Here is a 24930-nt window from a genome sequence, read left to right on the forward strand (position 1 = left end):
AAAAATGAGATCCGTAGAAGCAGGAAAGGTGTGTGTGTGGGGGGGGGGTGTCAAAACTGCTCTATCTTGTACTTCCATTGTGACACTTATACAATTACAATCTAATAAGCTTATTTATATTAAATAAGAATCACTTTGTATACTATTGCCTCTCACTCATACATGTCTACTAGATCAGATTATAAAGAGCAAGGCTGAAAATAATCAAGGGTGTGCATTTAGAAAAATCGTGACTCAGGTTTGTACTTTCCACACATTTCTCACTGCAGGCTTCATGTTCACTGTAAGTTCACTTCTCTGCAAAGCAAAACAGGACTACTTTTTTTTCTTTTCTTTTCACCTTAAAACTACATGTTAGTGGCATTTGGCAATGAGCAGACAGCTGAGCTGATTTCTTCCTTGAAAAGATTCTAATTTCTAACCAACAATCATTGCTGACTGTGTTAGCTGAGGATACTGACAGGAGACCACAGGCCCTGCTGATCTGGCAACTGTAGACCAGGTGCCAGGGTCTCGTCCCCCGACCACCCTGACTCAGAATCAAGCACGCGGGCCACGCCCCCTCTGGTTTGCCAGACGCAAGGCTCTGTCTGGGACCAGAGCACACAGCAAACACTTGTGCCGCTGCTCAGTTTTTAGAAAAGGATAGTTTTCTAACAAATAAAAGAAGAAAGAAAATCCCCCTCTGGTTTATGTAACGTGTTAGTCTGGGGAGTTCTACAGGCTCGCTCGCTTGTGACACCCAAAGCCAGCACAGTAGCTGGTGCAACGTTTTCCTTCTGTTTTTAAATTTGCCCGGGGAAGGATGAATAACATTTTAACATAAAAAGACTGCAAGTTAATACATGTGAGAAACTCAAAGTCAAAGGAAAACAAACACAAAAACAACACTTAAAACATCCCATAAACCATTGCGAGAGTAAAACACCACAGAATGGCCCACGGGCTCACGGTGTGCTCTGAACGGGGTGGGCGGTGCGGGCAGGGTGCTGTCCTTCGCTGGCAGGTGGCTGTCACCCCTTACGAGGAAGGTTTTGCATACTTTATAGAGAGAGTTCTGTGCAAGGGTAAGTGCTTCACCCAGGGGACGGGGCAGATAACAGTCTCTGCTGGGCTAGGAAACGCGGGGGCTCACAAAGGTGTTAAGCTGTAAACGGTATCACTGTCCACTTGCTGAGAGCAGATTTGGCAAAGGGTTTTCTCTGTAGGTCTTGTGTCAGTTTGAGGGTCTACAGGAGGAGAGAAGAAAACCAGAGATGGTTAAGGACATTCAAACAGCAGCAGTGGGCCCTCCGGGTCACTCCTCCTCAGCCTCCAGTCCCCTCACCCACCTCTGGGCCAGGGGTGCTCCAAGTCAAGCTGTTTTGCTGCACTAGCTTTCAAGGTCTGAAAACCTAAGGACAAAGCCTGGAGATTACTTACCTTATTTCTGTACTTGATAACAAAATGCCCTCAAGTTAAAAAGCCAGAGGAAACGGGCCATTTACTTTGGGAAGGTTAACAAAGCCAGGTAGCTTAGGGGTGTCTCAGTGGGCCCTTCCAAGTTAGGGAGGGCCAGGGTGCAGATGGGGTTTTACTCCAGATTTCTGGATTGAGGGGATTCCTGGGACACGGGACTTTCATGCTAAAAACAGGTGAGCTGGTCCCCCCAAGCAAACCAGCTACGCTTTCCTGGTCCCCCCGTCGGCTATACGGACTAGCTGACCTGGCTCACCACCCTTCCCACTGGTACCCCAACACCAGGGGAGTGGAAACGGCCACTGTCCACAAAGGCTTCATCGGTCTGCACTGCTGGGTCGGGGTAATATTGACTTCCCTCACTATAAAAGAAGTAACCTCTAAGTGGGCTGTCCTAGGAATTCGCTTTTTATATTAAAAATCTGCAGAGGAAAAAAAATTATATCACACATACATATGGCCCCCCAAACCTCCTACAAAACATCCCTTTAAAAATGGAGAACACTATTACTGTTGGTATTATTATTATATGCCCCCAGCCACCTTCAAATGGTAAGTCCTCTCAAAGCATCTGAGTTTACTTAAGTCTTATCAGACTTTGTGACCACTGAGCCCAGAAAAGTTAGAGAATTAAATACACACACACACTTATAGAGATGTAGCTAAGGGAACTGACATGACAGGCCTCAAGACCTTTTGTTTATGCAGACAGTGTCAGCCCTCATGGTAGGAAAAACATGGCTCTAGGCCAAGAAATGGATAGAAAAGTGGTAGGGAAGCAACATGAACTCCAGATCTTCTCACCAGATAAGGTGAACAAGTGATAAAAAATACATCAGTAAGCGGGCACGTGTGCCTGCGCGCTCTCTCTCACACACACACATTACATACATCTGCTTCTCTATCTTTTAAAAAAATATCTTAAATTCACTTGGAATTTTCACAAGTGTACAATTCTGTTCTGTGGCTGGACTGCTTGGCAATCTTACCTTTCACTACCAATATTCAGAAAGACAGCAGGACTTAGGATTTGTAGCATTACATACCCACAGTCACAGGTACCCTTGCTATAACTCCAAATAGAAGAACTTAGGTTGTTTTACTACAGGTGGAGACAATAAAACAGGAAAAGGCCCCTTCTTCCCACCCCCTCCCCAAGTATTTCGTTTCCCTGGCTGATGGCTTTTTTTTTGGAGGTGTTCTTTGCTTTATAATGATACTAGACAATATTATCTCGGACTATAAAATAATGGCTTGTTGATTTCAGAGGGAGAAAAGGCAATAAAACAGATATCAGATCTCAGTATCTCTAAGGTATTTAGCCTGCTAGAGCCAGTGGTATTCTAGCCACTCTACCTGACCCCTAAGGCATGAATAGGGGTGCAGACGTGGTTCTTTGAGAGGGAATTTGGTTTTTTCCTTCACAATAACACTTTATAAACCACCATCTAAGATCACTATGCAATTAGTCATCAGGGGACCATGGTCCCCAAGTCCCGATCCTGACTTACGGTAAGTGCCAAGAGAGAACTTGTGAAGTATTACCTAATCCAGACCCCATCCCCCGGTTCCCTTTGGTGTTAATTATTCAGCCACGGAAACCAGTGTATGCTGGGAAGGTGACACACTTCATTCCCCACCAAGTACAGAGGCAGAGCATACAGCTTGCTTTAATGCTGGTGCCAGGTCAGCACAGGAGGGAAGAAGGCAGAGGGCACCTACAACCCCCAACGTGGCATCGTTCTAAGTAGAAGAGGGCATTAGCCCTGACACTGGGGGTAGGAGGCTACGGTGGGCAGTCTAGAGCAACTACCATCACGGTCTCATCAAAATGTCCAGAATCTTCAGGGACCTTCATCAATTAAGAAGGGGATGCACTGATCGTCACTTTCCTTCTTTGCAGAATGGGCTTGGGGCCCCCTGCGGCACTATGTTCTGGAGCTCCCCCCCCCCACCCCCGCCAAGGTCTCACAGGAAATGGCCTGTGCCTGGCAGTTCAACTGGGAGATGCCAGGCCCAGGTTTAGAGGCGGCCCTCACAGAGGACAAATTCAACAGAGAAAGCCCCACTCCACAGGATGGAAAGGTGACTTGCTCCTCTGTGAGAGAAGGCAAACAGTTTGTAAAATATTATGAAAACAGAAAGGAAATGCAATCACCCTTCTAAGAGGAACACCAGGTTCAACATTCACTAGGAAGACCTTACGACTAAAAATCATCACAAGGAAAGCGGCCCCTCATCTGCCTTACATTTTTAACCTCTCTTTGATGGCTCAATGTTTGCACACGTTTACCTGCCTCCATCAAGGACTGGAAAAAACAGAAGGAGCACAGTAAGTAATGGGATGTAATGACACTTAGCTTGGATACAAGTTCCCTGCGTGTGAGTGATGCTCTCACCTCTCTTACACTCTTTAAAGAAAGACGCTTTAGTTAACTGTGAGGTTTACATGTGTACGTTGGTGTCCTTATGAGTCTAAAAACACAGCAGATTAAGCAAAACTTCTGGAAGGAAAAGGAAGCCTACAGCTGAAGGGAATTACAGCTATCACTTCACAGTTACTAGGCAATGGGCCAACTAGGAAAATGTCCCGTCCCATCAGCGACTTTCATTAACAGGGAGAAAATCTCCTTCCTCTCCCTCCCTGCCCAACACATAAGTTTGAAATCAGGCTGTTGATGCAAAGAAAATGAAATGGGGAAACCAAATGATGAGCCCCATTCTAAAAATATCTGTGGATGTTGTCATCTGGTCTCTGGTGAGAGTAAGTCCCTCTATAATCTTGGCATCTGTAGGGAAGACAAGTTTCTGCCTAATTATCACCACTAACTCACATGATGTTCTAAGAAAGGGCGACGCCTTCAAAAAACTGTACACAAAACATAGCAACCCCCATCAACTTTAATCTGGGAATAAAACATAAATGTTCCTACTGCTGTCCTCCCACAACTTAACTCCACTGTGACAAATTTGGATTTCTCAGCAGTGTTTTTCTCTTCCTGGCAGAGAGGAAAGAAACAGGGCCCCAATACCAAATATGACAGGGAAGGAAAAAGAGCCACAGGGATGAATCTCTCCCATCTGCAAATCCATGCATACTATCCACTGCTTTCCTAGCTAAAACTAAAAGATGTTTGGAGGAAAGTCTGCCTGAAACACAAAATTAAAGTGAAATATCACTTTCCTCACTTTTTAAACATAATTTAAGCCAAACCTGCAATGCTGGGAACTAAATATAGAACATTTACAATAGAAAAGGAAATGAATCGATGTTCACTTGATCTGACAGGGAAACTTCAGGTGGAGTTCAGAGAACAGATCTGGGTGTCAGAGTATGAATGTTTCTACCCGAGTAGACAGCAAAGAAATGCCTGCCTGCCACCATCTCTCTTCCCCGCAGAGGAGTCTGAGGGACTCCCAGTCCATCACAGGCCACAACCATCTGCCAGCACTGAAGGCTTCTGTTGGTGTCACCCCAGGAAAACCAGCATTTCTGCAGGGCTTGGGTAAGGCAGCCACATCCAATGTTGGACACCCAAAACGGCAGCAATTCCCTTGGAGCTCATCTTCGCAGCCCAAACACAAAGCAGCACAAGAAAACACCTAATGCGCACAACACTCTGGCTTAATTTGGTGATTTTTCAGTATCTTCTGGGTCTGGAATGGGCAATAAAGAGAACTTAGGGAAATGCATGAAAACCATCCTGGCGCTCAGGGACTGCAGGGGCCTTGCAATTAAAATGCAGCCCTCTGCCTGCATGGCTGGCCCAACACAGCCATCCTCCAGGACTGCCCGAGAAGGGGAATTAGGAGGTGCAGTGCTATAAAAATCCATTTTGGCAAATGCTGTCAACTTGCCATTTTAGACACTGAATAGTTTATGAGGGGAAAGAAAACAGGTATGGAAATTCTGGCCAAATTTGTACTCAGTTGAGTAGCCTCCCTAAAGGAAAATCAGTTTTCCAGGAAGGGCAGCCCACAGGCTACCTAAGGGTCAAGGTAAGTACTTATGGAGAGGGTGGGATGTTACAGGGAAGCTTAAAATAAATTTTTCATGGCAAAGGTGACACTCAGGAAGATACTAGAAAGACTCTCAGCTAGTTTTTTTTTTTTTTTTTTTTTTTTAAAAAAGCTTAGTTTGTGCAAAAGCCTGACCTGTGTAAGCACTGCTTTCAACTACCTCCTGGTAATTCCTGGGCTTCTCAAGGTGGCAGGAGAAGTCTGTTGGGGAAGGCTGGTGACAGGCCCCTGAAGAGCTTTTGCCTCCAGCATGCTTCAGAACCTGGATCTAGTGTGGACTGCCCTTCCAGCCAGCCTGTGTGCTGTGCGGATAAAACACGGGAAACATGAGGAGAGAACCAACCACCCTGACACTTCACAGCTGAGGGACACAGAGCAGGAGTGACCTGCACAGAGACACCGACTTTCCTGCTGCTTAAACTGTAGGGATTAATGATGATTAATACAAGTTTAAGAATGTTCTATCTCTGTCTTTATACTGGGGCGGAGATTACGGTGACCAATATTCTTTGTGCGTCCAGGATCAAATATGGTGACTGAAATAGCAGAAATATGATACATATTAATTTACTGTCAAGAGCAAAGGCACAGGGATTTCATATTTTCTTAAGATTCTTAGATTTTCAAACCACACGGAACAACTTGTAAAGTTTTGGATTGCATGCTTTTAAAGAACTGTTTTTAAGGCAAAAGATTTTAAGGGGCTTTTGGATCCTTTCTGGACGCATGGTTACTTAGCCTTAATTATAATACTCCAACACCTTGGTTGGCAGAGACCTGGGGGTCTGGCTCTGCTGCCCTCACCCCAGCTTTACCACCCACTTCAGCTGATGCGATGGGTCAGGTTCAGGTCCTCTGCCTGGTTTGCTCTCTCCATCCAAACAATCAGACAGCTCCTCCAGCCCCGCCTGCCCCAGGCTGTCCTCTGCTAAACTCCTAAGCCACTTACCCAGCACCTCATCACATGGTGCCCAGGATGGTTACTTTTTCATACACATTGAATTCCCAATATATCGAGAGCAGAGCAGAGCCTTCAAATCAATTCAAACACTTATGGAGCAACTACTATTTCAAGAGCACTGTTAGATGAGGTGTTTACCTGCAAGAAGTGTACATTCCAGCAGGGACACATTTTCTTGATGTCCCAAGTAGCCTGGCAAGTTGAAATAGAGACGCACACAATAAATGTTGGCTGAAAAAATGAATGAACCATCTCCTGGAACAGCCCTCTCTTCCCCTCTGCCAATTCAAATACTTAACACCCTTTTAAGCCTTACTGCTTCCACGAAGCATTTTAAACCTACTCACATTTGCTAAGAGCTAATCTTATCTGAATCCAAGCAGAACCTACTGCTTGTGGGACAAGACCTAGAATTTTAATGATCCCCTTTTCGGAGGAGGATGGCTACTGATGCAGTTTTAAAAATTCATATTTCTTACACATGAAACCTCCTAAGGATCAATACAAGGCACAGTTTTAACATCCAAATAATTTTATTTTTAAAATAATAAAATTTTAAATAGTCTTTAATAAAGAATTTATCTTCTCCCAGCCTACCAAGCCCATTCTTTACTACCAGCCTCCCGAATTAAGAGTCATGCTACTCTAACTCTCAAATTGTGGTCACTGCTAAAGTGATTTACCATTTAGAAACAAAAGGGAAATGGAGTCCAGGAGGAAATGCTTAGAGCCATAAACCATGACCTGAATATCACAGTGTTTATGTTTGCTGGGTGTGGCCCCATCCTGTGTGACTCCTCACTGCATTTACTGGCTGGAAGGGGTGGGGGGACAGTTGGGAGCGGGCAGCTACCCCTTTGGGCTGGGATGCCCCAAATCCCTTTGGGGATTGGGTGCAAGGGTGGCTGTAATGCTCCAGCCCATCTAAGGGTCTGGCTACTAAGCATGAAAGAGTGGGGTCTCCAAAGTCTTCTTTTCCTGCTTTAGATATGCAGGGTTTTGAAGACGAACCTAAATTTTCCTTAAGTGATTCTGAAATTGAAAACACAAAATCAGCTATTTTAGTTCCACAAATAGTCCAAACCACTAGTCCACCTGTAAGTATGTCCGGGACATGCAGGTAACACAGATGGTAGCCAAGAAACAGCAATCACACCAGTGCAACAGAGGAAAGAAACCAAGAAGGAACTGAAAGGAGGGTCCCAAGGGTGGCTCCAAGATCCATGGAGACAAAGGCCCGTCTGTCCTGAGGGCGGCAGTCTGGTGGGAGTGCAGATCCAGAAGGGAGGGGGATCCACATGGTGGGTGGCCTGGAGGGTCCTCCTCTCCCTGCTCAGCCTGACCAGCACTGCTGTGGTGGTACGTGCTGGGAGCTCCCTACCTTGGTCCCCAGCCCCAGCCAGCAGGACAACCTGAGTTGACTGGGGCTGGCCAGGGAGTGCTATTCAGGCAGCAGGGACACTGCCACCTAAGGGACACCTTCTAACAGGTCTATCAGTCAACATATATTTTCCGATTACTTATAGGTATGTTGGGCTCTATTGCTTTCCAATCATTTCTGAAGATACAAATGACCAACGGAAGTTCCAGTTAATTACAGTGGCATGTATACGAATAGAGGCCCGTGGAAATTAATTATAAGTTCAACCTCATAACTTCCGGACTCTTCCTGGCCATTAATTTCTGTTAAGGAGTATATATATACATACATACATTTTTCATGTATATATATTTATGTATGCATATAAGATACTCGAAATCATAAAAAAAAAATTTCTGCTAAGGAGTCAAACTGAACACTCCACACAGACATGAATACTTAAAGCAAAAAATCTTTGGTCTAGACTTCTTTCATCAGAGAGAAAGAGACAGAGGAGAGAGGACATGGGAGGGGAAGGGGGAGAAGGAGGGAGGGAGACAGAGAGAGGGACAGAGAGAGCAAACATACTGATATGCAAACTGTCAATCAAACCAGGACTGGCAGTTAAAGTTTTATCCTTAGAAACACTGGAATTATGCTCTGAGGGCTTCATGACTAAGTAATTCTCATCCTTTAATAAATGAATGTCATAGATTTTAACAAAAAGAGGTTATTAAAAAAACAAAATCTAGAATTACAGAGTAAGGTTCACATCTATTATTGGGAACAAAACAAAACACCTGCAACCAAGTGGGCAGTAGCTCTTCTGGGTGGTACACTTCAGCTGCAAGCCTACTCTTGCTTCCCCAGGAGGAAAGCTCCTGGAGAAGAACAGCCCAGTTTCTCTGGGTTTTCACTGAACTTAGAGTTGGGAGATCTTAAGGATACAGTGACCATATTTCCTGAACCCCAAATTGTGTCACATTAGCCAATAAGGGAGTAAACCACCAGCTCGTGGGGAGGTGGGGTCCATGGCCTGACCACTGCCATCATCATGCCATTCATTATGTGGCAATCTTTCTGCTCCCAAGAAGTCCTAGGAGAACTGGAACTGCATGTGGCTGGGGTGGCTTGGCAGTGGAAGGGGAAGATCAGATTTCCAGGCTCCCTTCCAACAGGAAGAGGCTCCACTCTGAGGAAGCAGAGAAGGGCCAGGGTGAGGCTCCCCCCTCAGCACAGAGTGGCTATGACAGGCCCTAGGAAAGAAAGCGGAGGCCAGACAGCTACGATTTCTCAGGCAATCCTTTAAAGATGCTAATGGAACACTTTGCGTACCATGTACAAACTTTCCCAATCCATCTGTGGCAGAAGGTCCTTTATTAGTGAAAAAATAGCCCCTGTCCTGGGTACCCCTAAATTGGCAGGCAGGACTTACAGGGGACAGCAAAGGTTTCACACAATAGGCAATTGCTATACCGTTTTAACGAAAAGAAACCTGATTGATTCTAGTTTATTGAGGAAAGTAATTGCTCTTTGTGCCAACAATGTAAGACTGGCTTGGTGGTTTCCTAAATTCTGCATTAACCTCTGGAGCCATTTTAAACAACAACGAACACTAAGTAACTTTTTAAAAAGTTGCCAAAGGACATTAGGTCATATCAGAGACAGTCTTTACAAGAGCTCTGTGGGGCAGGTTTTCATTTTAATCCCATTTTACAGACAAGCAAACTGAGACTCAGAGAAATGGAGTGACTTGAGTCAATGACACATAGCCATGAAAACGACAGCCTTCTGCCACAGATTCACAGGTCCTCTGCTGTACCACACAGGCGTTATTTAACTTGGGGTGGGCTGTAGGGGAGGCTTTTTAAATCCACAGCTCCCCACAGAGCAGAGCCCCAGGGACAGCGAGCTTGGAGGGGGTGGCTGGCTCACGTCCAACTGTGATGATGAACCAGTTCTAGAAATCAAACATAAAAGTAAGTATCCTGCAGGGCTTTTAACAGGAACCAGCAACCAGATTTAGTCTGAACTCTGCCCTATCAGCACGGAGCCTATGTTTTTATCCCCCAGCCAAAGACAGGTGGAATAGACCACGTGATAATGGAATAGGACATCTGAAAGCAGCGTCGTCCCAGAAAACCAAGCATACAAGGTTGCCACTGCCCCATGGGTCCCCTGCTCCAGCCTTGCAGGGAAAGCAGCCTTTTCCTCTGTGACAGTGGTCACTACCACCACTGTGCCACATCCCCAGCCAGGCCGTGCACACCTTCAGGGGGAGACCCTGTTTATTCTTCCTCTATCCCCTGTGCCCAGTGCACTGCAGGTACTCAATAAATGAATTTTGTTTAATGAATTCAGACTTTTCTTGAGCACTTCTACCATCGTGGGGCCTACCATTTTGCCCGACAGCTAGCTCATCCAAGAGTAGAACCCAGTCTGTGGCTGAGAAAAGCTTGATATATGACAAAGTCGTACAAAAAACTCCAGTAAGAATCAAGAGGGAAAAAGGCAAAGAATCCCTAGTTCTCAAGGGATTTCTGACCTCTTTCATGATTTCTCTAGGGGGTTCCTTAGGACACTGGTCCTATGGTTTCTGGGAGAAAAAGGATTTCATTCAAGATGTCAGATAAACCGAGGAAACACTGCAATCTGATCCTAGAACATATATTAACTTCTAAGGCTCTGAGAAGTCCCACAGGAAACAACCCTATTTCACTTCATTTAACATGGCATTCCTCAAACATATGACACAGGATCTGTTTTCCACTTAATACCCATGAACGTCCTGAAGATTGAGTATTCTGTGAAACACTTTGAGAAACACTTACCTGTGGGATCTCTAAATATCTGAAGCGTCACTATTTCACAACGCAAAATTTTAAAATTCATTTTAGTTTTTTAAACTTTAAACTTCAAAACAATTTGGAGGATGGGGGAAAGCAGTATTTTCAAGTCAAATGAACACACCAACAAAACCGGGGTGAAGCGGCTGGTGTCTCTTGCAAGGTGGGGAATCGCCATCTTGGAACGAAAGTCCAGCATTAAGACATGTGTCTCCAAGTCGGGAAGAGAAAGCAGTGAGCAAACATCCTTCTACCTGCCCCAGGGCCCAGGAAGACCTCAGACAGGCCAACCTCTCTGGCCATGGCACAGAGGCGGGTGCCTTCTCCCATCTCTGCACAGAAAGGTACACCTGTGAGAAGCAGGCCCCTGGGGGAAGACGCTACTTACAGAAAACATTACTTATAAGATGTTGAATATTGAGCATTATGAACACTCTGAAAAGAAGCATTTAATGGGAGCTTAAAGTGTACAAGAAGTTCCAGTAGTAATTCTGGTAATTTTCACTCCACTTATTTATGTTCCACATAAGCTCTGTGGCCAAAAGAGACCTCCCAGAAAGCCATTTACAAATGCTACTGCTTGAAGAGCAAGAGTCACTTAGGCTCTGTCCCTGTGCTCAGCAGGCTGGCCAGAGGTGACCACAGGTGCATTTAAAACCCAACAGGCCCAGGAAGAGCAGCCTTAGTGCTGAATGTCACTGCTTTCCAGTGAAAAGGGTATATCTAAGGAGCGGACCAGCCTCTGCACAAAAAACCTCTTTTTAGGGCTCTGTCAACCTTCTTTCACTATTGTCAACGCTAGAAAGATCCAGACAGCCATTCCCTCCATGAATGACAGTTCAGACTTTGGGTTCTTTAAAAAGTAAGAATAAAGATCCCTGTAGATGCAGAATTCTAGAGGCCGGCACACTATAATCAAAGACTAGACAACAGTTCACAAGTGCAAGTAACAGAGTGTGTTCTCTATGCAACACGTACCACACGTTATATTCCCTAATGGAAATATCTACATCAAGAAAAAACATTACATGAGTAGCCTAGAATATTGTCTGTATTTGGTTGGAATTAGTCCTACCCCCCAACATGAATATTTAAAGACATAACAGAATCACTGCATTTAAACATCAGTCCAACAAGTATCAAAGATTTGCTCATTTTGGAAAGTAGCCTAAATTTAAGTTCTAAATGGCCTCTAACACCGGAACCTGTTGTTGTCCCACCAGCATACCACTGTTTCTTTATAGTTCCATATCGTTACATATCCCTTACAGCGGCAATTTCACAGACAATACTAGGTTTCAGGTTTAAAATTATACATACTATGCACCCTTAAAACTCTATGATTTTGCTAAAAAATACAACTAGTGAATATAATAAAAAAGAAGCAGACTCACAGATATAGAGAACAAACTAGTGGTTACCAGCGGGGAGAAGGAAGAGAGGAGGGGCCAGAAAGAGGTAGGGGATTAGGAAGTACAAATTATTAGGTATAAAAAAAGCTACAAAGATACATTATACAACACAGGGAATAAAGCCAGTATTTTGTAATAACTATAAATGGAGTATAACCTTTAAAAATTATGAATCACTATACTGTACAGCAACTACACTTCAATTTAAAAAATACATCTTATTGGTAAAACAAACAAAAAAACAAAAACAAAAAAATCAACTCTAGGATTCTGTGCTCTTTTGACAGATGAGAAACCTACTATTCCAAGAGATTCATCAATGATGTAGCCAGTGGCAGAGACATGCAGAGAACTACCTCTTTCCTCTCCACATGGGCTTTTCCTAGTTAGTATTTTCCAATTTTAAAACAAAACTAAATATAGGGCTGCTCCCTAATGGGGTCTCCAAATGCCTAAAGATGAACAAAAGAGCATGTGAACTTAGACATTTTTTGACATCAAAACCACAGTGAAACTGAAGCTGCTTTCCCGCCAAGAACAGACACATGTCAATCTCAGGAGGACTTACTGGAAGCATAGCCTTGCAACCACCACACCTGCTCACAGACATGCTTGCTGCCAATCTGTAAGTATGTGCACCAAGCTTCACCAGTGCCTGAGAGAAGAAGGTGCCCTTCACACCCCAGGAGCTGGCACTCATAAAAAGATACAGGTATTTTTTCCTTTTCCAGATAGACCCACAGGTCAAAGGATTTCACATGTGGTGTAAAATGAATGACGTGTGAAACACCCAGCTCTCCAGAGAAGCATCTCACCACAGCTCTCCAGCAAGACTGTCAACTGGACAGAACTGCTCCATTAACTCCACAACTAGACGGCGCCCACTCAGGGTCACGGGACCTTCAGCTAGCCAGGCAGGAAGTCAGCTTAGAGAACACCACAACTACTGGCTTGAAAAAACAGTCAGACCAAGAAAGTCATTATAGAACAAGTCTTGGGAAGCCGGGGTGCCGAATTTGGGAGAAGTGAGTTCTGAGATTGTGACCTGAGGCCTGTTTTGTGAATTCAGGAGAATCTTCAACAAAGTGACAGCCACAAGTTAAGTGTAAAAGTAAAGAATGTACATTAGGCCACAGGTGCTCCTGGCTATTTAGAGGAGCAATTCACCCCAAAGCATAATGGAAATCCTAAACCCGGAAACCAGACTCCCTCAAAGTCCTTCACTGTCTTCAGGATGTTTCTTCTCTTGCTCTGGTCATACTGAGCTGGTTTACTTTCAGGAGAACTTGGTGACTTTTCATAATTTTTACTTAAGAAATATCTCCTCAAAAACACGTCCCCCAAAATGTTTTGAGAAAAAGGTGACTAAATGACCAAAAGATTCCAATAGGGCATAATAATAAAATGTGTAATTTTAAAAGTAGTTATTTATTATCAAAATAACTCATTAAATATATTTTTAAAACTTAAGTATTTAAATCTCCCTCAAAATATTTTTATACAGTCCTTTAGAATTACACACACACACACAGAAAAGTCTGCTATTCAACTAAAAGGAAAACCTACACTTGAAAAGTGAGACAAATATTGATAGCACATTTTCTTCTCTTACTCTTTGCAATGAACTAGAAAGTGCACTCCTTACAACCAAACCAAAATTAAAACCTACTTCTGCCTTTAGAAGCCACAATCACATTCCTCTTCTTAAAGGAAGACAAACTATTCTTCTAAAAGCAAATACCCAAATTTCTCCAGGCAAGTCTCCACCAGTCCAAGTTCTGGCAGCGTGAAAGTGTGTCACCCTACTTAGCTTCAGCTGCAGTCTTTTTACCATCTCAAGGGCTATTAAATGACTGGAAACAGATGTCTGAGTGCCATTAGGGACCCGCTCCTGCCTGGCAAAGCAGAGAAGCTGAGCATCACCACTCTCTCGACACTCCCCCGACAGCAGGGTGAGCTCACCACAGGAGGACCCTTGTAACTCCTTCACCAGGGCGGAGGGTTAAACAAGGCTCAGCTTTTACGGCTCTGAATTTCATTTCTCTTTCACACCACTTAAAGAAGAGTATAAGTAGCTTGCCAGATATTTAAAAAAAAAGAAACTGGGGCATAGAAAAGAGCCCCTGAGCATGGGAGGGTCTGGGGGTACAAACCTATTATTGCAGAAGACACCAGTGTTCATCTTACTACTTGAGCAGAGTTTGGGGGCAAGCTTGTGTATTACCTACTACTCTGGCTCTGGTTCTCATTTTTACCATCTAGAAATAATCAGGAAGAATGATACTGTTCCAGCCATTCCAGAAATAGGGATTCTGGGTCCAGCTGTGTGACCCTGGGCAGAACACTTAACCTCTCTGGGCTCCCTGCTTACTCATATGTCAGTCAGTATGTGTACCTAATTACACCCTACATACTTCAGCCCACTGCAGTTTTACAAAGCATTTTCACACACGTCAGTGCATTTGATTCTTGCAATAACCCCGTGAAGTAAGGGGCTGTTATTCTCATTTTATTAAACTGGAAATTGAGGCTCAGAGGCTAAATGACACACTCCCAATAGCAGCCAGAAAGCAGTAGAGGTGGAACCAAACCCTCAACTTCTGATTCCAATCAAATGCTTTTCTTTTCTTGCCATATACTGTTGCATGATCTTTCTGGTTCCAACAGAATTAAAATGCCACAATTTAAAATATTTCTGTCACCATTCACAACCCATGTCACTGTTTTGAACCTGACATCATTTATACGTTAGGAAAAAGAAGCACATGAGTAAGTGCTCTCTCACATTAAAAACTTCTGTTTTCAATTTAATTCTTTTTGCTCTTTTAAATGCTTAGATGCTGAGTGCTAATAAAGATGCTTAGTACTAATGGTGAAGAATCGAATAGATTTTGCTTCTGGTGGAAATACTCCTGTATGAAAGAGTCCAGAAAGCGTAGTCTGTGGTTAAATTAGAAGCACCTAAAAACTGTTACTTTGCTGGAAAAAAAAAAAGATACAGAAACTGCAGCATCAAAGATGGACAATGGCAGTGCTGGACCTGAGAGTCTAAGAAAGTCCTTTGGCTGGGTCCTTAACCTTGACATTTGTGTGGCCTAAGGTCCCTTTCCTCCCTTCCCTTCTATCCTCATCCATCCATCCAGTAAGGAGACCTGTGTCATACATCAGAGAGGGTGACTGGACACAGAGAAAAACGAAACCTCTGAATGTGTGGTCTTTTTACTGGCAGTAAAAGTCCCGAGCTGTCAGCAAACTGTGGGGAGGGGCACCTGCCAGCCCTATTTGTTTTGCAGGGACAACTCGGAATGAAGTGGCTGGGAGTCAGGTTACTGTGCACCACGTAAATGGAAGCCAGCGTCCCCCACCGCTCCCTCTGTTATCACTATGCCATAACACTGGGCACTGACCTGCTCTGCCCACTTCCCCTTTCCTCAGTGAGCCTTCAGCCTGGCACCCAGCTCTGAGATGAGGCCTGCTTAGCACCAGTGAAGCTCCCCACGTTCAAACCAACAACGTTCTGTGTGGAGATGAGGGAGTCAAAGTTAAAATCCAACCCATCAGCATCCATGAGTTCGCTACGGATAATGGACTCCATGTCACATTCCAAGCTCCCATTGAACATGTCCAGGTCCAAGTCGCTGGGGAACTTCTCATGGCCCATGACGGGAAGGTTCGCACTCGTGGAGTACAAGGAGGAGCCTGAGAGAGAGTCCGAGAGGGTTTGCATAGACTGGCTGACAGGAGACTGCTGCTGGTGTTTGGCTGACCCGAGGCTGCTGGAGTCGCCCAAGCCCATGTTGCTGACGGAATTCGACAAGGCACGGCTGCCACCGAGAGCGCCCTGGGTTTGGTGCTGGTGGTGGAGCAAGTTCTGATTGACCAAACTCCCCTGGTTAGGCTGGGCGGCAAAGGACATCATTGGGTCGCTGCGAAGCATCACGTTCCGGCGGGAGTTCTGGGCGGACACAGCGGTGCTGGCCTGAGACATCAAGGGGTCCGACTGGGTCATCATGACATCGCTGTGGCTGAGTGAGTCCGACGTGAGCAGGTCCTGGAGTGTCTGGTTGCCGTAGTGCGACATGGAAGAGAAGGTGGCTGGCTTGTTCTCTTGGATGGTCTGCATGGGAGACTGACGCAGGGAGTTCAGAGACGAGGGGCCAAACACCGTGCTGCTGAAGGAGCTGGTGGGGGAGCCCAGGCCGGAGCCCTTGGTGGTGTACGGGAAGCTGGAGCTGCGCTGCATGAGCCCCCCGGGGGGCGACGGCTGGGACGCAGGGAGCGCGATATTGTCCAGTAGGTCGTCCATGAGGTTGTCGGCCAGCCCATCGTTCAGATTCATGGTGCCCGCCATGTCGGTCAGCCGCGGCAGCTCCACGGTGCAGGGCTTGCTGACGGACGGGGACAGGCTGGCCGCGCTGCTGTAGAGCATGGGGGAGAGCGGCGCGTCATCATCCTGGACTTCGTCCAGCTCGGCGCTCGCCAGGATGGGCGACAGACGGCCGCTGACCGTGCTGGCGTTGGAACTGGTGCGTGAGCGGAAGTCGGTCCACGCGTCCAGCTCATCGCTGCTGCGGGACGTGGGGCTGCCGGGCCACTTGGAGAGCTGGGAGGGACTCTCATCTGCTGACTCGGGGGCTGTCTGCAGGGCTGCCTTCTTCTTGGCTGCGCGGCCGCGGCTCTTGGTGTACTTGTTGCTGTTGTCCATGGAGACGGCCCGCCGCCGGGGCGCCTTCCCGCTCTTCCCCCCGTCGGGGTTGATGATCCACCACGAGCTCTTGCCGGTGCCCTCATTCTGGACCCGCATGAACCGGCTGTGCAGTGACAGGTTGTGCCGGATAGAGTTCTGCAGAGAGAGAAGGGATAAACTGAGCACACAGAAGAAACAGTTACTAATCAGATTCATTTTTTAAGGCAACCTCAGAGGCTTAAGAAAAAACAAAGGAAAAAAAAAAAAAGAGGGGCATTTGCATGACACTGGCTTAGAATTAAATCACAATATTGAAAATGGCAAGTTCCATATTTAGAGGGTGGGAGACGGTTTCATATGCAGGAGATGCTGGGGATGTAGGAGCTCAATGACATTGTTTTTCTTAAATTTCCAAGTTTCACTGTCCTTTCTGTAACTGCACTTTCTATACTGAAGTTCACACTTACAATGTATTGCCACATCATCTCTCCCTGCACTTTGCAACAAACCTCCCTGGCTCTCTAAGGGTGATTAATCACCTAGGGGGCTATTTTATTCTATTCTGGTCCCCTCCTGGTAGAGAAGGAAATCTACCTTTTCTTAATTACTTCTATGAACCCAGAACTGGTGCGAATTTTTACCTATCCTTTCTACGATACTATTTCCTCCTGCCACAATTTCACATTTGTCTCACAGGCATAAGAAAAAATTAATAGAGTAGGATTTGCTGAGTTGACAGAAGTAGGCAAGTCTCCCATTCAAAAAAATTCCAAGTAATTTATACAGACACTCCCTCCTCAAGGCAATGTGGTCTGAGCACAGTAACTTCCTTCCAAAGAGTACAGTATGGGAAGAGGAAGTGGGGAAGAGTAACTTTACAGTGAAGAAACCTGACATCTCAGCCAGGTGATCAAGGTCCACATCAACAGGGCAAAGTCAGGTTGACAATATGCACTCAATATACTGTGATGAAAACAGCACCTTCCTCGGTAGTCTTCCTTTCAAAAGCCATCACCCCAGCCTAATCATGAGAAAAACTGCAGACAAATCCCAAATAAGGAACATTTAAAAATGCTTGTCCAGTCCTGCTCAAAACTGTCAGATCCACAAGGAGCCTAAGGAAGCATGATGGCTACATGTAATGTGGTATCCTGAATGGGATGCTGGAATAGAAAAAGGATATTAGGCAAAAACTCAGGAAATCTGAATAAAGCACAGACCTTAGTTAATAATAATAATGTGTCAACATTGCTTTATTAGTTGTGACAAATGAACCAAACTAACACTGGATGTTAACAACAGGGGAAACTTGATGTGGATACCCAACATCAAGAACTCTCTGTACTAGGTTTGTAACTTTTCTGTAAATCTGAAACTATTCTATGTTAAAAGATTAAAGAAAAGAAAAGAAAAGAAAAGAAAAGAAAAAGGACAAAATATTCTCAAAAACTTAACAACTGCACCCATCTTGCAAGAATCCTCCTCCTTGCTTGGTAGATAAGCCCAGTTAACAGGGGTGACCCAGATCCAGTCCTATCTATGCCACCAACCGACCATGTGACCTGAGCAAATCGTTTAATCTGTCTGCAACAACTTCAGCTCTCCATCTTCATTACAGCCATAACATCCAAACCATCCCTCCCTGACAGGGATGACGTAAGGATGATATATGATAATATACTTCAGGAGCCAGTCATGCTACCAAGTCAGGGTATACTGACTGCTATTATAAAGCACAGGGTCTATGATGGAGAGAGCTCATCACCTGGGGAGGGCTCATTCTAATCTGAAAAATGCCTCATGTGCAGTAAAAGAGAGGCGTTGATGGTATTTGCCACATCTGGAATAGCACCTGCAGGCCAGATGAGTTCTTATTTGCAAGTTAAAGATAAAAGATATTGCCTGCTGCTATCTATTAAATACAAACCATCCTAAAAGTTACCATAGTTAAAAAAAAAAAAACCTGGCAATCACCAACTGTATTTATGTAGAAGATACAAATACATGTGTTCTACCAGAATGTTTTTAAAACACAGAAAATCAGCGGGATTTCACCATACGTAAATAACCCAAAATATTCAGAGTGCTTCCCGTGTATATGTTCCCATGCAAGGAGGCCCGACAGCTCCAGCTGGGCAATGGGCATCAGCAGCCATGGGCCATAATTTGGCATTTCTACGATGGCCATAAAGACACGTTTGAGAGAAGAAAACAGGCAACGTGCTGAGTATCTGATAAGACAAGTGTTTCCAGGGAGACTATGTATCCTGCTTCCCTTTTACTCTTAGTTTTTAAAAGAAAAATGACATCTCTACTAATGGTTCAGAAATCACATTTCTTTAAAAAGTAAAACATTTTATATAAAGACATGAAGCATGCTCTCAAAATTCCACAGGGTTCAAAAACCAGGCAAATGCAAGGTGGTTCTATTACTGAATACTCAGACAACTAGATATATTAACTAAAAACTTAAACTCAAGCTTCTTATTGAAAAAAACAGGGTGGTCCTAAAGCCCTGTGGGGGCAACGCAGACACTGGTCAAATTACCCCTCTCCTGGCCAGCCCTGTTTGCTCTAGATTTCTTTTAAAACAAAACCAAAACCAAAACACTAGCTAGATAGTTGCATTTGCTCTCTCTCTCTTTTTCAAATTAATTATTTACTTATTGGCTGTGTTGGGTCTTCGTTGCTGCTATGCGCAGGCTTTCTCTAGTTGCAGCGAGCAGGGGCTACCCTTCATCGTGGTGCGCAGGCTTCTCACTGCAGTGGCTTCTCTTGTTGTGGAGCACAGGCTCCAGGCACACGGGCTTCAGTAGTTCTAGCACGTAGACTCAACAGTTGTGGCTTGGGGGCTTCAGAGCATAGGCTCAGTAGTTGTCGCGCACAGGCTTAGTTGCTCCACTGCATGTGGGATTCTCACGGAGCAGGGATCGAACCCACATCCCCTGCACCAGCAGACGGACTCCAAACCACTGCGCAACCAGGCAAGTCCCTGCTCTGGATTTCCTACCAACACCCAGAATTAACAATGACCAATCATAATTATCCAGTTATTCCCCCCTTTAAAAAGCATTTGGAGAATAGTTTTTAATGATTTTTAATTTCACCAATTCCAAACCAAGTAAGAAAGAAAAGGAAACACTTTAGAGATCTCCAAAATGGATTTTCTAATGGTCATCTATTTCTACAGCTCTAAACCCCAGCAATGTTTATGTGTGTAATTTTATAAAATTCTAACCATTGGTTACAATTTGGAGAGAGAAATTAAGCTTCTGTAGGGGCTTGTGGTAAAGGGGCTAGAATACCCACACGGAGGACCAGAACCACAGCCTGTCAGGGTCCAGGTCCCTAACTGCAAGAGGGAACAGTGAGAGCCTGCCTGACTACAGCACTGTCAGTTACTGGGCTAGAGGTTTTAGATTCCTGTCTCTAATCCTCCTAGTTAACCCGCAAAGTTGGTGCCCTCATCATATATGTGAAGGTTCAGACAGAGAGAAATTAAATAACTTACAGAAGGTCATACAGCTAGTGTCTATAAGAACCAAAACTGAAACTTATTTTCCCAACTCCACTCCAATGCTTTCTCTATAACCTTTCTCAGGTCTGTCACCAAATTATACAGAAGTCATTTAACCTATCTGTACTAGCATCTAAAGAAAGAAACATTCAAGAAAGAAGGAGGATACAAAGGCACAATCTTATGGCTGCAATTTTGTTTGTGAAATAGTTAAGAGAGTAGTAATTTGGTAGGTCTTTCCTAAAAATGTTTTTAAAAGAAAATCTTTAGAAGAGCAAGCCTGAAAGCAAAGGTTCATCCTACAACCAGCATTTGTGTTTCTTTACTAAGGTGGCCATTGTAGCATTCATCCTAAAGAGAGGACAGTGGTTACCATACAAACCAGTAACTACCCTTAGATTCTGAAACAAAACCCAACTTGCTAAATGGGAGATTAGCTTCAGTGTCCAATCGTAGCTCAATTCTTGTTTTAGAGGTTACTAGTCACAGAATATACCCCCCAAGGCATATTACCTACACAACACTCAGACACGTTTTTCCAGTTCCATTACTAAGACGACACAAACAAAAAACTAAGTCACAGCCATCCTCACAGTCCCCACACTTCCGCTCATAAAATCCATAATCTGAAGGGTGTGGTATGGACAAAGGCCAATCAATATGGCTCCTCTATTTCTAGCTCATACGCCCCTCACTCTAACAAGGTCGGATACCAGAAATGTGTTCTGCTTTTTTGTCTCACAGGTCATGATTCCAATCACCAGGTTCTCTAACTAAATTTTGGTGAAACAGGAAAAGGAAAATAAATGCCAGAGAAAATATCAGAACTGCAATCTTTCCCCAACACCTTCCCTGATAATGGAAGTTAATGGTGATGTGATTTCTGTAAGATTTCAAACTGCCCCTCCCTCACCTCAATCCCAGGAATGAAGATATGGAATTTATAAAAAGAGACAAACCAATTGTAAAACTTCTTATGATTTGTAATTCAAGTTCTCGAAAGACCTCTTCATTAGGGGGCTCTAAATTAGTTTCCAATATACTGTGTGCATTTTAAACTATAAAACTACCGTTAAAAATATTCTACGGTTTTCCACTAATTCGTCTATCATACCAACTAGTCTATATTTGTAAGATACAACATTAGTTTGGTAGCTGGGAGCTGATAGGAAAGGAGGAATGGTTTGATAGGACTAGAGTGATTTTTCTAATCACATCTAAATACACATTTTGAAATACACTGTGAGGCAGACCAATGTTAACTGGTTGTGTGTGCTTTCCTTAAGGCTAAGGTACTAAGGTAAATATAACCAACCAGGACTCCCGTTGCTAGAGCTCAGGCCATTCTGTCATCACATTTTGTTACTAAAGAAGCCAATAAATTACTATAACCCCAACCCCAAACTCTGTAAATAGTTCTGGTTATTTAAATCCACTAAGAAATCCAGATATTTGTGAATTACAGAAAACCAAACATCTCTAGGAAGAAACTTTCCTCAGGGACAAATATGCCAGTTTTTTTCCAGCTTGGGCCCAAAGATGTAGAAAACCCTGAAAGCAACTGTAACACAATGTGTCTAAAGAGAGAGCAAAGATAAGAACACTCTTCCTCTCATTTTTATGTCAATCTGCTCTTTTACAAAAAGATTTACACAGAAGCAAGGCCTGCACTGGGACAGAAAACTCTTTAGGTGTAGTTAATTAGTAACAGTGCTGGCAAACTCATCCTGTGTGACTGCAGCTGCCATTAGTGGCCTAATCCTCCAAGGAGGGATGTGCAGGTGTGTGAAGGAAGCAGCATGAAGGAACGCACATATCACAGTCAGGATGACTGCAGCTGTGGGGCCAGAGCCTAGAGATGCCTTTGCTTGGCCCTCCTTGAAGAAACCAGCATAAAAGATGACTGTACTCATCAGAATCCAGTAATTCTTTCTCTTGCTATAATGAAGACAGCCTCCTAATGCAAGATACATGTATCCCTAATGCTACAGTGCACAGTCACTACATTTATGCCAACCGGTTGTAAAGACAGATGGACCCCAAACAGATTAGATTAGATTAGATTAGATTAGACTAGACTAGATTAGGTGTCGGAGAGAAGCCTCCTGAAATGAGTAAGTATTCCACCAATATTTACAAAGTGGGTAATGCACACATGCAATTTAAGGTGGCCAGTGGAGGGAGCCAGGCTTTGATGTCAGCCAGGTTGGAGCTGCAATCGTTGCCCAGGCATGGGTCCCATGATCCTGGGCAACTGACTTAACCTTGGTTGCCCCTTTCATAAAATAGGGATAAAAACACCGTCTCTGTCTAACTCTAGGATCTTTGGGAAGATTAAATGAAAGTACACATGCAAAGTACTCATCGAGTGCCAAGCACAAAAGAGGCTCTCAACTGTCAGATCCCACATGCGGAAGCAATGACATCACAAACGTTCACTTACTGTTTTCCGAGCATCACATACTTTAAGCCAGAAGGTGAGAGGGCGGCTCCTTCCAGGAAAAGATTTCAAACTCTTAAAAGTATTTCAAAGGTGCTGTGCCACTCAGGAATAGCTGGTAATTTCCCAACTACTGCTACCCCATGTCCGCTCCAGCCCCTTCCAACCCATGTTTACCTTGTAAAGACTGTCCACTAACCCAGACACCAGCTGCATGTGCTTCCCCTGGAATACAGAGAGGGTTTTGTCTGGAAGCAACATGTGGTATCAATTTATCTTTCTCAGCAAGGGCAACAAGGAATCCACTGACTTTAAAAATAAAAAGGGAGTTGTGTAATTTAACTCTTAAAGGCCTCTACCTTTTCCTCTTTCGCTCGGGCGCTCTCCCTCTTTCTCCTATCTCAAAATGAGTTATGGTTGTCAACTCCCAAGCCAGACCCTTCCCACCAAGCAGACTGCAGACATTGTCTTGGTCCTCACAGGGGATTTCAGTGGGGATGATCTATAAAGGACTGCTTTTAAATCCAGTACTCATCTACCTTGCACACAGGACCAGCATTGCAAGTAGGTCTCCTTGCTTTGACTTGTTGGCACCAACAGTTCAGAACGAGGCTGCCAAAGCCCTGAATCCTAATATATGCAACTGCTGAACAGGAGATGAGAAAGGTCATGTGAAAAGCCCTGTGGAAACCATGAGTCCTGGGGAGAGCCAGGGGGCTGTGCGCGACAGCAGAACAACACAAAGACACAGCTTCAGGAGAGGGCCTGGGAAGATGCCTTTGATTTATAATGACAGGCTCTTTCAAAGACAGTTCTCTGGATGATGCCCTGATTTCTCTTAAGTATCAGTTCTCCACCCTGGCTGCCTCTTCCAATCACCTGGGGAGACTTTAAGTACTCACTCGTAGAGACTGGTGTGGGTAAGGCCTGGGGAGGTACATTTTTAAAGCTTCCCAGATTATTCTAATATGCAGTTAGAGCTGAAAATCACTGGAATTTCCCCCTTAATGTTTCTACCGACTGAGATTCTGAGTCTAAGTTAATGATTCCTAGTCTTCCCAGGTCTGGAGACACAGCACAGCAGATGTTCTTTAAGTCCAAGTTTCCACCAGTTAGAAGACAAACATGAGAATCGGGCTCATAGATGAAGTGGTGTTTATATGTACAGAGTAAAATGGAGACTTAGAGGAATTTATCAGATCACTGGGGTCCAGGTATCTTTTTTCTTTAAAAAAAAAAAAAAGGTAGTGGGAAGAGTCCTTGACCCTGCACTGCCTTGCAGACGGTCACCCATTCTGCCCTATGTCACTTCTTCACCCAGCATGGATAGGCATGGACAGAAAAGAGGGCAAGTGGACTTTCACAAAAGTAGAAACTGATATAGGCTGAAGAAGGCCTGGGGCCGTAATGGATCCCTGTACTTTTCAGAACCCTCCCTGAATTAGCATGCAGCCTCACATAATCCCTTTTATAACAGACTGTCCTTCAAACAAAATGCCAAAAAGAGAGACTGCATAAAAATAACCACTGAAAAAGCCATACCCCAATCCTGAGGTACTTATTAGCTTCCATTGTTAAGAATACAGCAAAGTATTACTTAATGAACTTTCCTGAGAACCAAAGTACACATGCAGATCACCTCAAGAACATTAATAACAATCACACAGTCTCTCGTTCCTCGACTATACAAAACACTACATCACTGCACTCAGGGCAAAGACCCCGGGTGGGGGAGGGGGGGAAGGGGATACTGCACAGGGCCAGGTAGTGCCACCATCCGAGGGAGAAGGGTCCTATTAGACATTAGACATTTAGCTGGCTTACCCTCTCCTACTACATTTTATCTACTCTGGGGCTAACTTGTTCAAAAGCAAGTACGCAAAGTATGATAGCATAAAACAGACTTGAAGTCAGAGTTACTATTTCTGACTATATGGAATACCAGCTATAACAGACTTTCAGATAGAGAAGAAAACTTAAACATTCACATAAAGGATTGCATAATAAACCCTAATGTGTAAGACAAGTTCCAGGCTAGCTCCGGTCTTACTTTTGTCTAAAGCACTAAAAGTTTAAACCATTAAGGGACTTATTTAAAAAAGACGATGTTCTAAAATAAATATTGTCGGGAATTTGGCTGAAGGATTAAATTTCCAGCTAGAAACAAGATTTCCGTTAAATTTGCTGACAATAATCTTCTACTCACAGAGATCTCCTTAGAAAACTAAC

General features: G+C 44.2%; 1 protein-coding gene across 4 annotated transcripts in view; it reads right to left on the reverse strand.

The window, feature by feature from the left end:
- Window positions 1-339: 339 nt before the first annotated feature.
- The window catches only part of FOXO3 (forkhead box O3), a 118893-nt gene continuing 94302 nt past the window's right edge, over window positions 340-24930 (reverse strand). For 3 of the 4 annotated variants that reach the window (XM_057737639.1, XM_057737642.1, XM_057737641.1), the window contains 2 exons: window positions 15465-16900; window positions 340-1229 (listed from right to left, as the gene is read on the reverse strand). In XM_057737639.1, coding sequence (XP_057593622.1) covers window positions 15500-16900 — 1401 coding nt within the window. In that variant the 3' untranslated portion in view covers window positions 340-1229; window positions 15465-15499. The remainder of the gene's footprint in view (window positions 1230-15464; window positions 16901-24930) is intronic. The other variant, XM_057737643.1, reaches the window with a different exon arrangement.

Source organism: Hippopotamus amphibius, chromosome 6, assembly GCF_030028045.1.
Source record: "Hippopotamus amphibius kiboko isolate mHipAmp2 chromosome 6, mHipAmp2.hap2, whole genome shotgun sequence".
Taxonomy (NCBI): Eukaryota; Metazoa; Chordata; class Mammalia; order Artiodactyla; family Hippopotamidae; genus Hippopotamus; species Hippopotamus amphibius.